Raw genomic sequence first — 21,427 nt, 5'->3', positions numbered from 1 at the left:
TAAATTTTGCAAATAATTAAAATATTAACATCAGAAACAAATTTCTATAATAGTTTCATTAAAATATGGAATGGTGGGATTATTACAGTTATGGGTTTTTATATAATGCTATATGACAACTATACGGAATGAAATGGAAAAAAAATCTATACAAGTAGTCTTCGTAATGTTTTTTTTTTTCCTTTTTTTCATGTAATGCTGTTCTCTATGGATCATACATAATATGTTCAAAATGGGTAACAATTCGAAATAATGTATCAACAAATGATCTTGGCAATTCATATAACACGATTCTAATTGTTGCATAAATACAACATTGCTGTCTAAGTATCGGTCATTTTTGTTTAATTTATTTAATAAATATTCTCATTTCTAATTTGTAGTACTTTGACCACATTTTCAAAACAAAGCCCATATATAACAGGTGATTAAATATATATTTTTTTATTTTATTTTTTTTTTTTAACTGTCAGTACAATTACACACTACAGGACAGATCTCATCTTTAAAAGCTTTTGTTAGTAAAAAGTGAAAAAGACTGACGAGGCTATGGATTATACCTCTGCGCCTATAAAAACAGGCTACATCTGAAACAATGGGGTCATACAGAGTTGACATTAAACATTAGATTTTGATTTCTGAAAGCAAATTAAATATATGATGGAAGTCAAAATGATCAACTACTGGCTAAAATCTGCCAGTAACTAGTGATTGTAAAGCAATTACATCATCACTGGAATAATTTGTAATATTGCCCTCTGTATCATTCGACAAGATGGCAAATTTTTTTTTTTTGTTGAGCAGCTCTACACATGTTGCTTATATAACTTCACATTTGTTTTGTAATTGGAATGTAAAGGCCAGTTATTTTGTAATACCTTCACAGGACAATCACAGGGAGAGATATGATGACCCATCAGTCATTATAAATCTACAATAAGTAAAAACTTAATGTTTTCAACATAATCTTTAGTAACATTAAGATCAACAACTTAACAGAACAAACAACATTTGGCACTGTGGTGGTCATCACCATAAACTTGCACATAACAAAAAACAAAATGTTTCTTATATTTTAAATTTAACAAAATAACCATTTAAATAAATACTTATATATGCATGTTTGTGTGTATATGAATTTATGTATGTATGCATGTATATATACATATATATACATTTATATATTTTTACGTGTATATATATGTATATATATTTATACATATATTATTATTATTATTATTTATTATTATCATTATTATTATTATTATACAAATCCACATAAAATTTCATCATAGTGCCATTTAGGGTGTGTCATCAGACATGACACTTATTACTTTCCTTTAACCTGTTCCTTTAATATCTAAACTTTTGTAACAACCCGAAGCAGCTTGCTAATACATACAGAGAAGCTATAATTAGCAATGAATGACAACTTTCTATTTGAACAATATGACAAAAACACATAAATTGTCGTTTTTTTTTTCATTTAAAATACATTGAAATAATTTGGAATGAAACATTTTAAACACATTGTACCTTTGTTTAAACATCGGCTTTTCTTCTTTTGCAAATAATAATGATAGGCCATTTAAGGCAAAAATCAGCAAGGCCACCAGAAAACTCACATTGATGAATGACAACAGTAAGGTTCTAATAATTCATCAACCATACCATCTCTTTATTTCAAGAGTTACACGTAGGAGTTTACTGGTTCCAAAATATTAACTACAACAAACTTGACATTTAAAACATACTATACTACTATATCTACAGTTATTGTTCTTTGCCTGCAAAGAAACATATATTGTGTGTATGTGTGTGCATATATGTATATATGCATAAAACAATATATGAATATATAGATATATACACATACACACACACACTGACACATTTATACTGTATATATTTTTTTCTTCATTTACTGTATGTATATATATATTTATATATATATACAAGAAGGGACAATTAAGTGCAAGCATCTTGCATTTCACATTTTCCAAGAATTTATGCCACATGCCAAATTGAAGACTCTACCAATTAAACACAAATAATATACATATCTGTTCAAAAACAGTTACATAGAGTATATAAAATCACAAGGTTTCATGCGTGTGGGAAGAAAAGTGCAGAACTGGCAGTCAGATAAATAGTTTTTTCCAATTTTTTTTAAATTTGAATATTTGTTTTCTGCCATTGGCCCAAGACAACAGGAATAATATAAAGGCAGCTAGCTACCTGAGTTGGCAACCATGAAAACACAATTAGAACTGGCACTGTCTCCCTATGGAAAAGATACCGCAAAACAACTCGAGACAAATCACAATTTTTAAGAGCAAACATTCAGAAGGACATTGTGTTTTACCTATACTTTAGGTGCAAAACTATACATATAAAATTCTAAAAAGCAGATGAAAAGTAAATATATAAAGGAATAATTTTCCACACGCACTGAGAATTATAACTTCAGTTGCATTACTGCATAGACAAAGTATACCTACCTCCAATAATAACAGATAAATTTTTTGTTTTATTTTTACACTCAAATTCCAACTTGGTAGCAACAATATTGAAAAGGCAAACCACAATTATATTGGCATGTGCACATAACTGTCTTCCCACAAGGATGGAATCTACCCAACCTGAGTTTAGGAGATTCAACCCATCCTTTCAAATATTTTTGTACAAGGCATGGGAAGACTCCATGACCGGCCTCAAGCTGCAAAAATTCTGCAGTTTCGGTAAGTCTCTCAGAATTGGCACAGCACTAAAATCTACAGTGCATGATGGAAACCAGTGCTATGTACAAAATATGTACAGCAACAGAGGGAATAACCCTGTCTTTCTAGGAGATGAAGATTATGAAAGTTTGAGAATCCTATCTTGTGCACCGTTTTCTTTTTAAATATTTTTCTCATTTTTAAAAACTTCTCAGCAAAGCTATAATCACTTTTCTGGCATATTTTGCCTCAGAATAAAGAGGATAAACATACTGCACCAAAAGACTGTTTGTCATGGCAGTGTTTGAAGTTATGATACAGGAGCATGGCTCAATGGGCAATAAAAGTCCCTGACACCTATCTCTAACCCATGTGTGGTTAATCCAACACATCTGTCACTGAAAAGCTACAAATGTTAATTCTGTCACCGAGAAACTGGGGATGATTAGAAAAAGAAGATCTCATGTTTTATGATATCTAGGAATACATTTTGTAAACTGCGTAGTAATAATCCAATTCTAGAATCAAAACGAAAGGCATTTTCCTACCTTTGGTATAAAAAGAAATTATTACAAATTATTCATGATAGTAACAGTTTGAAATTTGAGCAGTAATTCACAAATCTCCATTCTCAGGTACGGTTTTGATTTCACGTGGTATTCTTCAAAATAAAAGTGAAATAAATAAATCCCCAATTACTATTCTCTTTATATTTTGCAAATTTCAACTTCCCTGCATTTAGGGAATATCAGGGACAAATGCAATAGCCAATGCAAACAATAGAATTTTGATCTACTTTCAAAGACCACACATCAAAAATACCCTGGATGTTCCATTATTCCATAATACTGTCCATTGTAAATTACACCAATTTCTCGCAAAACTTCACCACGGATCGTAGCCTTGATTGTCCAATTGTGTACGTCGGTACTCTCTCTTTCACGTTCTAGACGATCAACATCCACAATCTTTGAATTGAGACGCTCTAGGATGACACCAATGTCCTTGATGCTTAAATGGCGATTTTGTTCTAACGAGAGCTGATCAACAAGTAGCAGGTACCTCTCGGAAAGCTGTTCTTCTTCATTAGCGGTGTTCTCTGTGTCGGATTCACTCTCGTCTTGAGCTGGAGGTATCTTGGACTCTTGGGTAACATCCATGAAGCGGACATGCCCTTTGGCCGATCCCTTCTTCTGAGTGCTGATACCGCTGGGTCCAGCAGCAACGGCAGTGGCAGGTGCAGCAGCTCCCCCTTCTGGAACTTCCTGAATGGGCGAGGTAGCAACGGACTTATTTACCTGGATTTGAGCACCCTTTTCATGTAGTGCGGAGCAATGGAAGTCACAGAGGGAATGATCATGTTCAGGACTTACTTCTTTTTCCTCTTCTTCCCTAGCTTCTTCTACAGCTTTTGGCAGCATACGAGAAGGAGGCCTGGGTCCTAAACCTTCCAAGGTCAGTTTGGCACGAGGTGTTCTAGGGACAGATGTGCTGGTTAGACTGGCAGTGGTTTGGTCAGCAGTAGTCTGTACTTCTTGGGAAACAACTTCAACCCTCCATACAGCTTCTGGTCTACCTCCTGGACGTCCTCTCCCTTCAGATGGCCTGCGGATGTCTCGCTGGTCCCAGTGTAATACTACCGTGACTCTGCCTTTATTATCCATTATTTTCCAGGAGGGTTGTTTATCAATCAATTCCATACTATTAATGGCATCACAGACAATGCGTGGAATGGCTGTGATTGCTAAAGAGAAATCATCGATTTAATTAATTTTGTAAACTATGACATATTTATAAAAATATATTTATGATATTAAATTATTTTTCTTAATTAATCAATTTTTTAAAATTCACAATTAATTAATTAAAATAGAATTAAATTTCATTATTGTTCACAAATTTTTTAAGCAAATGAATAGTTTTCACTATTATTATGATTTAATTAGAACAAATAGCAACACCAAAAAAAAAATTATTTTTTAAATGAGTTTTGAAACAGTTTCTACAAAATTAAATTAAATTATAATGAAATATTGTAATAATACAACTAAGTTTTCGAAAATAAAATTTATATTTTAGAAATGAGCTACATACTACATACATTTAAATTTGTATAATAATAATAATAATTTTTTTTTTCAAATTTTACTATCATTACAATTAAGTTTTTCAAAGACATCAAACAACAAAATACCATATTTCATGCAGATAACCCATAAGTTATTGATGTTTAAAAGACAATTTTGAATGGAAATGTACCTCACATTCTCTTTCATATGCCAATTTTAAATTGCAATTGCAGACTCAACAAACAGCTTCTTGTAAGACAAAATAACATAACACACAAAAAATTCTTTATGCACTACAGATGTATTCTTCTGCCATTGCAATTTTTTTCCAAAAGCTACAAAATACATATATACTATATGTTCTATATAAGAAATTGCACTGTCTTTTGGCATTAGATTTATTTGTTTGATGAATACTTGTATATATCTAATTCATCAAACAAATAAATCTAACGCTGAAAGACAGTACAATTTCTTCTGTATAATGTATTTGGCATTGTGAGAATGTAAAATTCTTATTCTTATGTAAAGTTTTACTGTATGTTTACCTTATCTTTAGTTCTCTCCTATTCATTTTCTTTGTAAAGCATTCACTCAATGCTTTTATTGTTGATGTTAAACACTCCTACTTCAATTCTTATCTTAAAAGTAGATAAATTTCTAATAATTATCCCATATTTATGTATTGACATCATCTCAGAGAACTTTGATGGTAAGATATATGACATGATAATTGTAATCCTAATAAGCTAATTATAAACTCACTGCTTGTTTCATTAGTACAGTGTTCCGCAACTTTTTTCTACTCACGGCACACCTATGACTCGAAATGACTCAACATGGCACACAAAATGTTATTCCTCTCAAAAACGTATGATATGATACTATTAGTGGAAATTCGTAATGCCATAAACCTATTATCATTATTATGTTAAGCTTTATGAGTTATACTCAGTTGACACCGATGGCTGTGTACTGTGCCGGACCAGAGTCAAGGTATAGTAACCAAAACAAGACAAAAATTAAATAAGTGTGTCAGTGTGTGTGTGTGTATTCAGGAATTTCCTAACGATATGACATGCATTCAATATAGTGTCCTTCTGCAGCGTGATGTGTGTTTCTATTCAATTTGAATGTTTCCAGGCTTTTGTGTAGCGTGTGTGGCATGACACCTTTAGAGGAGAGAACAACAAGTACAGTACAATAAGCACTCTATCCATCCTCCATAGATGCTTTATTTCCTGGGCAAGTTCTGTGTACTTGCTGATTTTTTCACTGCATGTGTTTTGTACATTGTGAGTGTTTGGAATGGCTATGTATAATGTATGTGATTTTATTGTGTTTGTCAATGAGTGTGATGTCTGGTCTGTTGTGGTAAATTGTTTTATCTGTGATTATGGCTGTTGTAGTACATTTTGTGCGTGTTGTTTTCCAATACTGTTTGTTGAATGTATTTGTAGTATGGTTCGTGGATGTCTAATAATTTGTGTTTCTTTGCAAGCTCTTGATGTATTTGCTACCTGATTATGTCTATGTAAATTATCTGTCTGTGCCAAGAGCTTGCAACCAGATGTGATGTGTTGTATGGTTTCTGGCATGATGTGACATTTTCTGCATGTGTCGTTTGTGAATGTTGTATCTTTGAGTATGTGTTTTCTGTAGTTTTTAGTATTTATGTCCTGATCCTGTACGGCAATCATAAATCCTTCTGTCTCCCCAAAGAGGCATCCCCGAGCTAACCAGCTGTTTGACGCAGTTTTGTCAACAAAATCCTGGGGCAGGTCATAGGGATGTCTGCCATGGAGTACCATTTGCACCCATGATTGCTTAATGGTGTCTATGCTATTTATATGTTGTGTCATGTCCATACGTTGTGAATGTAAATTTAATAGTGTATTATTTGAGTCTGCTAGAATTACTGCTTTATGTAACTGTGATGTTTCTTGTTTTTTGTAGAAAAACTCTTGCAATGTCTGTATTTGTTTGTAGTGTAGGTTAACTATGTCGATCAGGCCACATCTGCCATTTTTAGGTGAAAGGGTTAATATTTCTATGGCAGATTTAGGATGATGTTGTTCATGCTTAGTAAGTGTTGTTCTTGTTTTCATTTGGAGCTGCTTAAGATCTGTGTGAGTTCAATATATAACTCCAAAAGAATAAGTGAGTACTGGGACGACATATGTGTTTTATTGCTTTAACATCATTTTATTTCATCAGTGAATGAAATAGAAGCATAAGAAACACAACAACTGTGATAAAAATAAATAAATAAAGCCTGAAATTAATAGAATCATGTAAAAGTTCACGTCACACTTTTACCTTCTGACGGCACACTGGTTGCGGAACACTGCATTAGTATAAATGAATTTTGGCAACTAAAAATAATTATACACACTTAAAATGACAGCCCTAGTTTCAACTGTGCAATGTTTCATTTTGTTTACATATAACAGTTTTACTTTCTGCCCTTACTTTTACACTAACAAAATCAAAATTAAAGATGACTCATTACAATTGTGGTTTATTTACTTCATTTATTAAACTGCATAGTGTAGAAATTTGCCTTATATTAATTAAACTGAATTAAATTAGAATAAATAATAAAAACAAATTGCTTTTCCTCCTTTAAAACATTTATAAAACAATACAATTTTAGTTTGCAAAACTGATCTTTACAAAATTGAAAATTGATAATTTATTAGAAAGAACATTTGATAAAAAAACTGTTATAATAGATGATTCAATTATAGAAAATGTTTACTTACTTTGCACCTTTATGAATTTTTAATGTACTGTATGTATGTAAGCTTTTAAACAGGTACCCAAGTACTGAATTTTCAACATTACTCTTGGTGGCTTTAGATAAAAGAAAAGCTCTTTAATGAGTTCATAAGCAAATTTAAAATTGGCATGTAGCCCATCCCATTGCATAACCCACACTCCATTCAAAGTGATTTTAATCACTGATAATCTATGGATTATACACACAAAAATATGGTAGTTTATAAAGAGAGAAAATTAATTACGTACCTCAAAGCTTGTTATTGGTGTGCAATTAACTTCAAGAAACGAAAAAGTAAAATTTCACAAACGTTTTCGAACCTTCAACGGTTCTTCTTCAGGCAGTGACAAATTTCCATTAGAAAGCCATTAAATACGAATATTATTATTGGCATTCTAGCGGAAATTTGTCACCGCCTGAAGAAGAACTGTTGAAGGTTTGAAAACATTTGTGAAATTTTACTTTTTCGTTTTTTGAAGTTAATTGCACACCAATAACAGGCTTCGAGATACGTAATTGATATTTCCGGTGTTGAATAAAGTGAGGTTAAGAGAGAAAATTGCTGACAAAAGGCAGAAAGCCAAATATTACGTAGGCAGTGATGTCCTTTCTGATGAAGTTTTCCGTTTTGAAAACTGTGATTGCATTTTAACTTGTTGAACTTTTTCTCTAGTGGAAAACATTCACCATTATTAACAAGTTCTAAACTTTTTGGAAATCTTTATACAAAAAAAAATTATCAACTTGATTCGCCTATTGCAACTTGATTAAAGAATATGAAACTCCTAAACATTGATAAAATTGAGTTGTTTTTTAAAATCATATTTCACAATTATGGAAAATATCTGTCATATTGTGATATAAATATAATAATTAATAAAGTTACTACTCTTTCTGCACTGATATTGGATAGATGTTATCATGTGATTATAATTTTTATTGATTGTTTTCAGATTTTATTTTTTTCAAACTACTGTACATTACATTAACAAAGGAAGTCGACAACTTTTTGTAGTATAATATAGGGTAATATAAAGCTTTAAAGCTTTCTAAAAATTTTTAAAACTTATGCCCTGTTCTAAATCAATGAAATAATTTTTTTGAAGTTTCTTTCATATGAATATTGTGCCAAATTTTTAAAATATATGCCATATAATAAAGCTTTTCACTTTTTTAAAGTATTTAATTGAATTTAATGGCTGATTTGTTATGTTTAATTACAATGGTCCCTCTGTTTCTAACAGCTGGCTGTTACAGGCAAGCAAATACAATATGTAATAACAATAATAAAGATTGTAAATTTATCTTCAGCATCATAAAACACTAAATATAAGCAATGATATATACAGTAGACTCCCCTATAATGTGGGTTCATATAATGCGGATTCGTATATTGTGGCGAAAAAATTGCGACTGTATTTGTATAAAGACGCTAAAAGAGACTCGTAAAATGCAGTAAAACGTCATCGCCGACTTGTGTCGTGACAGGATTGGTCAAATCTGGACCAATAGTGGATGAGCAGCCAAACTACTTACACACTACGGAGAGTTTAGGTGGGTAAGTTGAGTTTACTATTGTCTATACAGTATGTAAATTAGGTACTGTAAGTCTAATACAGTACTGTAATTTTATACATTTCTTGTGAAAGAAACATTTCTTATTCAACGGCCATAAAAATTATTTCTATTAATGATGTCTCCAAAGTTCAACGAATTTTTCGCAGAATACATGGTCACCGTTTGGTGCGCTGCTCCACGACGAAAACAAGCTTAAGCAATGGCATGGTCAAACGGTGCACACTCGGTAAGTAATCCTACAATTTTTTGTTTATAGCATAGTTTATACGAATTATTCCCAAAAAATTATGTGTTTTGGAAATGTTGAGTGAAATTAATCTAGAATCGATTAATTTTATAAAAGAAAACCTTTCAAACAGCCGTAGTCCATAAACTGCATACATGCCAGGCTGTGATTGGCTCATGTATTTGAGGATTCCTACAGCGTGAAATTCTTATAAAGTGGAATGTATCTACCACGTTATAGGTGGGTCGACTGTATATAGGGTAATCAAATGAAAGTAGAATTTACAAGAAATAGTATAAAGAGTAATAATAATGAATTATGTTACAAATCTGATTGATAGTGTTATACTAAATTCCTTATACTATTTCATGCAAGTTCAAGACTAACTTTTAATTTAATGTTATAAAAATCTTATTATAATAATACAAATCATTATTTATATTATTTTACCACTTTTTATTAAAAAAAAACCTAACAGATTTCTAAATAGACCTAAAAATAATTTGTGCACTTAGAAAATCTTAAAAATAATGAAATTTAATTTTTAATCAATCAGTTAAATGAAATCATAATATATAATAATTAAATCAAATATATTATAGTAACTATAATTAAAACATTAAAACTTATAATGATAAAAACTTATTGTCAACATTGTCATTGTTGTATTTATCATAACCATGATGAACATACTGCAACAAATTTTTTTTATATTAATACAAAAACCCACAGACTGTACGTAAAAATGTCATCGAATAAAGACATTTTTACTGTTTGCAACATAATTATATACTGTATTTACCTGTTTATAAGCATTAATTAAGATTAACAACAATTATAACTCAAAATAGTTTCTTAAATTTAAAATGACATGTGTGTATATATATATATATATATAAATTATTCATAAAATTAATGAAAAAAAACACAATTTATTAGTGATAAAATGAATGCTTTGTTAAGTCGTATATGTAGTTATAATTACAATATGGCTAAAAAAAATACAATTAAAAACAAATATCAAAATATATTTGCTATGACAAAAGTATAAATGGAATTTTAAAAATGTAAGTATAAATTTTTATGACTGATGTACAGTGAAATTCTATTTATCCGTACTTCAGTTATTTAGATATTTATGTCATTTGATTAAAAGATGATCAAATGTAGATGAAAATAACCTAAAAAAGCAAAAATTAAGCAGAATTTATGATAATTTCTAATGTAAAAGCAGCAAAAAAATGAATGATAATTTTTCAATCTCTAATTTCATAGACATGATAAAACGCACTGACATCAATGGCGTAGCGTGGGTGTCAGCCACCCGGGGCAAAAGAAAATTTCGCCGTCCCCTTATTTACTTATCTCAATTAAAAGACTAAAATTAGGTTTTGTCACAGAATAAGTAATGAAAAATTCTGTGCTAGTGTTGTCGCCTTTTTAAAATTGCTGACCCGGATGGCAGGTGAGGTTTGTTCGAACAAAAGTTCCTGATGCATGCGTATGTCATTTTACAATGCGAAGAATAATGTGCAATGCATGCCGGTTCTAAATCAGTTACAGTTAGTGACTAGGGAGACTTGGGTGGGAGTAACGTAAGTAACCTAGATGACCTAGCTCTATTGGGTATTGGAGGTGTATATGAATATGAATGAATTGTACATGAAAAAAAAAAGTCAACAGTTTATGCAGTTTATGCGAGGGTAAAATTAATAGTTCACCCGTGGACAGTGAGTCAATTCCCAGACAGTCCGGATGGTAACACTATTCTGTGCTCATTTCAACCAGTCCGAATCGTAGGTGCGACGGAAATATGAAATAAAATGGTTCAAATTTTTACAAGATGATATTATTTACTGTGAAATTTTGCCGCCCCCTAAAAAGTGCTGCCCCTGCTGTCCCACTATGCTATGCCACTGACTGACATTTTAACACATGGGCAAACATTTATATAATGATGTTTATGATGGTTAAGATTATGATGATTAATAATAATAATAAAATTAATTAATTTAAAATGTCAAGATTCTATTGTTTCTTCATTGATTGCTGTCTCTTTTTCTCAACATGTCATACAGTTTTTACTTCTTTGATCACATATTTCTGCCTATCTGACTTATAATCTCTCTCTCGATCCTTTTCTTGCTTACTTGCATACAACACAGTGCTGCTACATCAATACCAACAGTAAAAGCTTACTTTATTAGTTCCAACATTCATTGGTAGAGGTGCCACTAGAGAACTGTCATTATTATTATAACTTCTTTCATAGGCCCAGAAATCATAACGACCAGAAGCCCACCCAGTTCATTGTTTATCCCCGATAACATAAATTTCAGAAAAAACAAGCCAAATCTGCTTATTCCAAGATATCTGTTAGAAAGGAATTCAGTATTTTTAGAAAATTAGACTTACTTACTTGTGTGTGAAATGTTTGTTAGGCAATGCTTTGGCAGCTATTGACTATGTCTCTGCTTAAAAGTGTAACACTTGTTTTCTTAGTATTTATTACAATACTCTCTTTTATCATATCTCAAACAAAGTTTCATAGCTGGAATCTTGAGATACATTAGACAATCAGAAGTAGTGAACTATTTCTTTCTTCTATTAGTTTGTTTTGTCAAGAGTCTCCAGTAAAAAAATATATATATGATGTATTATTATATTTATTTTTATGTAACAGAACATGTTGATAAAAATATATACAATAAAGTCTGTGAGAGGCAGAACCTCCCTAGGTGGAAACTTGAGAGAACCAAAAGAAATAATTTATTTCAGCATCACCACCAAATATTTGCCATAAAAGTCTCTCTAAGGAAAAACCTGTAAGACATGAACAGAAAGTTATATGTTTACATCTCTATTATTAATATGCATTAGTTAGAACCAGTCAAAGATGGAAACTTAAACAAGTATTGAACAGTTGCCACAATTCCAGAACTGTCTGAACCAAATCTGGATATATGATAACTTTATAGGATTATATTATACTGCAATGTAAAGCAATTAAACCAACTGTATGAAATAAACAAACTCATCACCCATATGCACTAACATGCATCCATATGCATCCGTTACTAGCATGCTATCCTTATGCATCAATAGACCATTACAAAACTGGAAACAGACAGGACAACATACAGACACCACCTAACAAATAAATATCCATACCATATTATTACAGAGTAAAGGATTTGTTGATCAGTAAAGAACAATAATACACAACAATCTTATTCCACAAACAAGTTACTAAGCAGATACATCAACACACAAACACCATAATAATAATAAAAACATGGATTAATGCACAGAAAATGAATGGGAGAGAACTAAAGTCAAGGCAGGCATATACATTTCTTTGGTGGTTTTGGAAAAATTACAGTGACTGCATCATGTAAAGAATTTTCTAAGTTTTCTGAATATGGTCTTGGTGACTTTAAACAAAGAAAAAGCTTTGACGAATTTGTAATTTTCAGTTAAAATTGAAAGATAATCCACATCAGTACATAATCCACACTTATTTTCAAATAGATTTTTAAAACCTACAGGTTATCCATAAAAAAATAACAGTAAATAATTTTGTAAAACAGTTTTAAAAATCTCATTATGTCTAATTCAAATTTAAATATATCATCTTTGAAGAATTGCATTTAACTTGTATTATTATAAAATATGCCTAACTCATTGAGCAGTAATTTCAATCATTGTGAATGATCAGTAAATTCATGGGTTAAATACATAAGTGGAGGCAAGAAATGAATTAGATAGATAAGTCAAACTTTTCCAGTCATTTATTATCATTAAATTTACTTAATTTTTTATTTCTCCAGTAGAAAATCAAATAAAAAAGTAATCAGTTCTGTAAATTAAATTAAACAAAACTAATTCTGCAAATAAGAATCTTTTCATTTTTTTGATATAACATAAAATATCAAGATTTATATGTTTAAATAAGTTTATTTTGAATACAGTAATACCCCAAACTTACGCGATAGGTGGAACCAAGCGATAAAAAACTAAAGAAAATAATAATTTAGAAAAAAATGTTTAATAAAATCTTAGATAATACGTATGTATAACAAATTATATTATTACACAATTTTTCACATTTACTTGATTATCACACCATTATTTTAACATTGTTTCCATCTCAGGGATAATACCGTGACATTTACGAATAATGTTTGAATTTAAAGATTGAGCATTTTGTACAGCTTCGAGAATTTTTTATCTTTTATAGTTGTTCTGACCGTCGATTCTGGTAGATCAAACTTCTTTGCCAATACACAAATTTTCATTTTTGTATCAAAGTCTTTAATAATGTTAACTTTACATTCCAAAGATAAAGTTTTTCTTTTCTTGTTTGATGCAGAAGAATCAGTTCTACTTCATTTAGATGACATAATAGAGTCTCTTGAGTCTCCGTAGATATAACAAACACAGAAATAAATAACACAAAATAAATTATAGCTATATGTTGATTCCACGTGACACGTCCAAACATTTAAGCCGAACAATAGTGGGGGGGAGTGAGTAATCAAGAGCTGTGTGGCGCTCAAACAAAAGATGAATCGACGAGATTTGAAAATCGCGTAAGTTGGGGTAGCGTAAGTCGAGGTATTACTGTATATTTACTAATTTTACTGTATATTACTGTATATTTTTACTGTATATTTTTACGAGATATTACTGTATATTTTTACTAATTTCCTTCTGCCTTCTGGTTATTTTAGAATTACAAAAGATAACACTTAAAGGCAAGAAATTACCTCCTTCCGCAGAAATAACTTCAAATCTGTAAATATATTAAAAGCAAAATGTTCAGTCTCCACTGAAATTGAAACCAACACTTTACAAAGAAGCAGTGTGTAAGTAGGTCACACCTGTGGGGTCTACAATTTGTTCCTTGAAAGGACCACCCACTAACTTCCTCTGTGGGCACAGCATGAATTCATAAAAAGAGTTAATTAACAAAGGGGAAAAAAGGTATTGCATAGGGATAGGAGACACGAAAAGATTTCACTTTTGACTCAGACTTTGAGTCGAAGAGACAGCTATTCGTTTGCTCCCATAGCAACTATTCTTTAAGTTTGATTTTTGAATAATAACCTTTGGTTATATACAGAATACAGATTTAGTTTTAGTTTTTATATTATTTTAATAATATTTATCTGCTTATATGTTAAAAGCAACATGGTCCGTCATTGCCAAACAAAAATAACGTAAATTTAATAATTAATTTGATTTACAATTTGAAAATTTCAAAACAACTTTTACATGGTTTTTTAATAATGCTTTAATTTTCAATTGATTTTATTTTATTTTTAATTTTGGTATCTGTTTCGACATAAAGGCTACAGTTTTAATTATTATTGTTAAATATAATTTATTTAGTATTACTTTAGTTTTTATAATCATTTAAAATTATTATTTATTTAGTATTACTTTAGTTTTTATAATCATTTAAAATTGTTATTTATTTAATTTTGTCTGCAGTTTTTTAACCCTGAATTATAATATCTTAATTAATTGCAACATAATCATAGAAATTGCTTTAGTGTTGTTTTGCACAAAAGATAATAAAATTTAATTTTATTTTAATTTTTTAGTAATTTCATTAATTTTTGTTTCATAAATTTGCCTGCTTTAAAAATTTTTTATTTTAAGCGAGTTAACATTAATCGAACTTTCGAGCTACCTAGTTTAATATTAATTATCAAAAATTTGATAATTAGTTTTAAATTTGAAAATGACTGAAAATGTTAGTGATTAAAGTGTTTTCTTGCTGCTTATGAAGGTTTTCGTGAGGATATATGATAATTGCTTCTATTTCAATTTTATTCTTTCATATATAGGAGCTTCCCTACTTACAAATGTCCAGCTTACAAACAGTTTGACCGTGCATCTAAAATTTAAATTTTGTGTTGATTCTGAAGTTCTCTTGCAAGTTGTGGGCTAGTGTCTAAGTCAGTCTTTAGCCAGTAATAAACAATAAATTTTAACAAATAATTAATGTGGATTTATTTCTATTGCATATTGTCATTTTTTTTTCATGCAAATTCTAATGCTCTATTGCTGCTTGTCAGTAACATTGGAGTGATGGTGTTTCTTGCTGATGTTTGTAATTTTTATCAACTTTTACGATCAGTGTTTCAAAAACGTGTCCAAAACATAACAGTGAATCTAGCAGCAGAGATAAATGCAAGAAGTGTGGCTCTATTACCGTGGAAATTAAACTTGACGTTATAAAAGTAATTGCATTAAGTGGAAAAAACTGCATTTGAAACACCAGCTACTAAGCAGTAGTGAGTGGGTAAATGAGTGTAATATATTCTATAAAGTACAGTGAAGGATCAAACAGTAACAATAAGTAGTTATTATGTGTACAAATGTACTTTCTAAGATAGTTTTTGATTTACAAAATCTCGGGAACTTAATCTGTTCATGAGTAGGGGAGTGCCTGTAACTGATAATAAACTACAAATATTTCGTAGTTTGAGTATATGTCTCTTTAATCCGAATCAATAAAAACCCGGTAGACTTCCTCTCAGCTATAAGGTTAGGTACTCCTTTATTGCAATTTACAAAAGATACTATATAGTCCTGAAATGCATTTGTGAATTGCAATAAAGGAGTACCTAACCTTATAGCTGAGAGGAAGTCTACCGGGTTTTTATTGATTCGGATTAAAGAGACATATACTCAAACTACGTATTTAACAGCTACCACACCTGATATTGAGTACAAATATTTCTATAGCATTTAATTTATCACTAATAAATTATATTTTCATGAAGATGCATTAATAATTTGACACTCTTACTATCATTTAAAATCTTATTCACTATCACATTTGCTTTTGTAAAAGTTAAATAAGAAATTTAAATCAGATATAGTATATTTAAAATTTAATAATTGTTGATGATAAGTAAAATTGTTTATAAATAATTAATAACTAATCAGATCAAAAACACGTAAATAGGAATGTAGATACGATGATGAAGATAATCTGTAGAATTCATAATTAATTTCATTGAAATTACTTTAAAAAAATTATTGATTTCATTTAAAATTAGTCTTTGAATTAATTTATTTTGTAAAAAAATTTTTAAAAATTCTTTATATCTGCAAAATTATATTAAAAAAAAAGTTTTAAAAACAAAAATTTATTTCTTTGATTTAATCAAAAAATTTAAAAATACTCACTGTATAGATTACTGAAAAATATCAATAAATCATTCATAGATATGTTAATGATATATAAGGATTAAAAAATTTATTATTATTAAATAAAACTATAATTATAAATTGACAAAGTAAAAACAATAAAAATTTCGGCAATGTATAAGCACAAAAAATTTGCTACATACGGCTAAGCTTTTCAAACATGCTGGATTCAGCCTCAAGCTAATAAACAAACGTGAAAATATAGAACATTAGAATAAAATCATACAACAAACCATGTTTAATAATACATATTCATATTTTAGATGTTGAATTGGAAATGTTTACAACTGGATTATGCCAAATGGTAGTAACACATTGATTTATGCATTGTTTGTTATAATCAAATAAGCATAATTCATACATTTATATTTCAGAAGCTGAATAGCTTAAAGCATATTTTTTAAACATGCCATGTAACTATTACAAGTAATTTGACATTCTACTTCAACTCAGTCTTGTTTTTAATACTAAAAGATTTAAAACTAAACTCCTTATTTAAGTAAGTTCTATACAAAAAATATGCTGTTTTCAAAAATGAATTTCATCTTCAAATCCAACATTTAAAAACAATTTTTTTTTTTAATTTTTAAAGACTTGAAAATATTTTATACAGAGCCAAAGAATATTGAAAAATTCCTTTTCAAACATTGGTTATGAAAATAAGATTCATTCTTGAAAACACTAATGACATGTTTTGTGAACTTGTAAGGAATTTAATTCAGAATTTTTAATATTAAGTTTTACAAAGTTGAATTTGATAATCTTTATGAATAAACTATGAATCTTAATTTTACCAGATTGTTAAATAAAAACATTTCTATGTAGTTTTAAAGTAAAATCTTGTATTATTGTGTGGCTAACCATGCCATATTTCCAATGTATATTTTTGTATAAATATATATTACTTTAAAATTGTTTGTTTCCTGTCCCCCTTTCTANTATGCTGTTTTCAAAAATGAATTTCATCTTCAAATCCAACATTTAAAAACAATTTTTTTTTTTAATTTTTAAAGACTTGAAAATATTTTATACAGAGCCAAAGAATATTGAAAAATTCCTTTTCAAACATTGGTTATGAAAATAAGATTCATTCTTGAAAACACTAATGACATGTTTTGTGAACTTGTAAGGAATTTAATTCAGAATTTTTAATAATAAGTTTTACAAAGTTGAATTTGATAATCTTTATGAATAAACTATGAATCTTAATTTTACCAGATTGTTAAATAAAAACATTTCTATGTAGTTTTAAAGTAAAATCTTGTATTATTGTGTGGCTAACCATGCCATATTTCCAATGTATATTTTTGTATAAATATATATTACTTTAAAATTGTTTGTTTCCTGTCCCCCTTTCTATCTTTTCTATTGTCTTATCTTTCTGGAATGTTCTTGTTTAACCCTTCTTCTTGGTGGACAACTAATCTTTGAAAACAATAGATGAAATGCAACCCTGAGGCGAGAAGAGTAGCACGTGGCTCATTCTGGAAGAGGAACCCAGAGAGTTCCTCGAATCCTGGCGAAATCGGTCTCCCCAGTGTGTTTTGGCCTCACATGGTAGAGACAAGGACTTTGGGAAGAGAGAGAAGAATTAATATTGAGGAATAGAACATGCAGTCAGCCCTTCAAACTGATTATAAAAGAGTGAGAGAATTGAACCCATTCATCATCCTAGGAAGAAATCTTGTCCCAACATACCAGTGGCAAATAGAACATTGCAACAGATTTTGGGTACCCTCTTTCCTATTCCCTGTTCTTACTCTTCAATTTTTCTGATTAATTATCTTATTTTTATTAGTTATAAGTAGTCGTAAGCAACTAGTTGTAAGTTATGTAAATTCTAGACAATTGATTTGGGTAGAGATTGCCATGCAAATTTTTTCTTGTCGGGGATTGATCTTGTGTCATTTTTCATGTGAGTACCATTGTGTATTATTTAGTGGGAGAGGTATTAGCTGACATCCAAAAAGAATACTGTATTTTAACGAGTGAGTAATAAATTTCTTTGTTATTTTATTCCTTTGTCTACATTTTGCTCAATTAATTTCATAATAGATACAAATACTAATTGTTTCGAGGGTGGATCAAAAATGTTAGTGTTGCATTTCTAAAATTATCTGCAAAGCTATACAAGGTTAGTGCAATGCATTTGTATTTATTATTGCTTTGTTCATCAGATGGATTTGACTTGTATTATAGATTAAGAACTCAAAGTCTTACTAATAAAAATTGAACACATTTGAAAAGTTGTACTTTTAATTTTATTTAATACNATTGGAATTAAAAAGAATGCAAAAAGGAAAAATGACTCAAGCATTGTTTTTGTAGTCTTAAATTTTCAATAATGAAAATAACTATAATAATCCTGGGCTAATATGTACAAGTTTGTTTTACTTGAATTGAACATCCCTTCTTGACAAAAGTAAGATTTCTGAATTATACATTTAGTTATAATTCAGTTATATAACAAATTTTATTCTTAATACTATACATAGTTAATAGTGAATAAAATTTTATTTGTCAAATGTAAATAATAACAAGTTAATAGAGTCAAAAACAATATAATGAAGAATTCAAGACAACTACTGGTAGTTAAAATTTTATTTTTAAAGAATTTCTACATAACAGTAAACATAGAAAACATACTCACTTTACAGATGGTAGAACTATAATGATACAGTATTTCATAAATTAAATATAAAAATCCAACTTACCTAAAAATAAACAAATTAAATATTTTTATAACAAAAACTATTAGAGTCAAAAATATATTATATATAAAAATAAAAAAAAATTTTTTTAACTGATTAATATTACATTTATATAATATTTTCATTGAATGATATATAAAGTAAATCATAAAAAATGCTTTTGTGATTTATATTTACTTCATTTTGACATACTTCTAAAAGAATTTTTAATACAGTTCTTTATATTTTAGAATTTTCAAGATTTAAATAATATACAGGTTATTCCACAAGTCTAGAACTATAGGAGTTATGTTGGTTTCTGTTCATAAAGCAAGCTACTGAGTGAGATAGAATAAATTAAGGTTATTTTGATGGTAAAAATCTTCAGTCAACATGAAGTTGCCAGAGTTTAACAGGCTGCATCCAGACTTCCCACTAATCAAATATTGCAGTAAACTTATTAAACTCTGTCAACTTCTCTTCGACTGTGGGTTTCTATCATCAAAATAAGTTGAATTTGTTCCTCTCCTTAATTAACACCATGTAATCACAACCTGTAAAACAACAAAGATCAATGTAACTCCTATGGTTTCAGACCAGTGAGAGACACTGCATACTTCTTTTCTATAAAGAAAATATTTTTAATAAATGTAAGAATCTTTCATTAAATATAATAATAATCACTTTTATAGTATCACAAACTATCTACAGATTGGAGTTGCTGTATAATATACACTTGAGAACACTTGTTTAACCCCAGTATAACATGTGCGTAGAAACGGGCTAACATTTTTGATTCTTCTCTTTTCAGATCCAGTTTTTCTTGGAAAATTACTAATCTAAAATGAACTTAACAAGTTCCAAATGTCTATTCTTTTTATGGAATATTTAACAAATTTTTAAATTTAGAAAATGTCAAGAGAAAATAAAAGATTTTATTTATTTTAGTGACGAGTAAACAAACAAAAACTTAGTAATTTGTTTATAGTTTATTATTTTTGTTATGGTTTTCCTTTTTTTCAATAAAATAATGACTACTTTATTCAAGCACAGCTTACAAAATTAAAATTGGAAATAACACTTTTAATTAACTGGCATAGCAAAAGCTAGATGCTCCACAGTATGCCCAACGATACCTCAAATATTAAATCATCAAAATAAATAAATTGCATATTGAAATTTTACAAAACTCATTATGAAATCATTACAAAGTTAAAATGAATTAAAACAAATAATTTACAATAAATAAGGTTAAAAAGGAAAGTAATTAAATTATGTAATATAGAAAAAATCCTTGAACACAAAGAAATATAATTCAAAATCTTCAAAAATTTATAAGCTAGAAACAGAGCAATAAATTGTATAATAAAGAATAATGCCAACAAAGCAATAAATCAATCACAGTTACAGGTATCAAAGAGTTAATATGTTAAGGACAATGATAAAAATGAATAGCTGAAACATAATGAAACTTATCATCAAGAGAGAGAAAAATCAAGAAAACACAACAGATTACTGGTGTTAAGCACCACACTGAAAATAAACATAAATAAATATACGCTGAAGTTTCTTGATGTTTAAGTTTTATAAAAAAAATTTTCACTTGGAAAAGAAGCTTGAAGCTTTGATTCAATAAATTAATTCAATGACCTATACAGGAAAATCTGAAACATCTGTCAAAATATTATAAGACAGAAAGAATAAAAAATTAAAGCTCATAAAAAAATAAAAAACATTAATACAGTAGAGCGTCGTTTATCCGAATCAATTGGGGACTGAGGTTGTTCGGATAACTTATTTTCCGGATAACCGATTACGTACGAAAAAATATATTAACCTATTCCATGTTGAAATTTTTCTCCGTTGCATGTCGCTTCGCATTGAATTTTCGCCGATGTTAAGCCTAACGTAAACTTTTTAAAATAATAATCGTGGCTATTGTATTGTTAAAAATTATTTCTTTATTTCTTACAAACAAAATAAATATATTGAAAAATATAAAAACCAAAAAATATATACTTTAAAAGATGATCTAGTATCAAAAACGTTCGATTCAGCACGACACACAGTCCTCAGAAAAACACCACACAAAAGTGCCAGTGCTGCCAGCTAAAACACACACACCAACAAAAAAA

At 29.3% G+C, this 21,427-nt stretch overlaps 1 protein-coding gene across 5 annotated transcripts in view; it reads right to left on the bottom strand.

The window, feature by feature from the left end:
- Positions 1-2,917: 2,917 nt before the first annotated feature.
- LOC111635172 overlaps positions 2,918-21,427 on the bottom strand; it is a 94,824-nt gene continuing 76,314 nt past the window's right edge. For 3 of the 5 annotated variants that reach the window (XM_023380056.1, XM_023380060.1, XM_023380059.1), the window contains one exon: positions 2,918-4,464. In XM_023380056.1, coding sequence (XP_023235824.1) covers positions 3,533-4,464 — 932 coding nt within the window. In that variant the 3' untranslated portion in view covers positions 2,918-3,532. The remainder of the gene's footprint in view (positions 4,465-21,427) is intronic. The other 2 variants (XM_023380057.1, XM_023380058.1) reach the window with 2 other exon arrangements.

This window comes from Centruroides sculpturatus, unplaced genomic scaffold (assembly GCF_000671375.1).
Source record: "Centruroides sculpturatus isolate CEXI.00-Female unplaced genomic scaffold, Cexi_2.0 scaffold980, whole genome shotgun sequence".
Lineage (NCBI taxonomy): Eukaryota > Metazoa > Arthropoda > Arachnida > Scorpiones > Buthidae > Centruroides > Centruroides sculpturatus.
The sequence above is the reverse complement of the archived record's forward strand: the minus strand, read 5'-3'. Positions and strand labels throughout refer to the sequence as shown.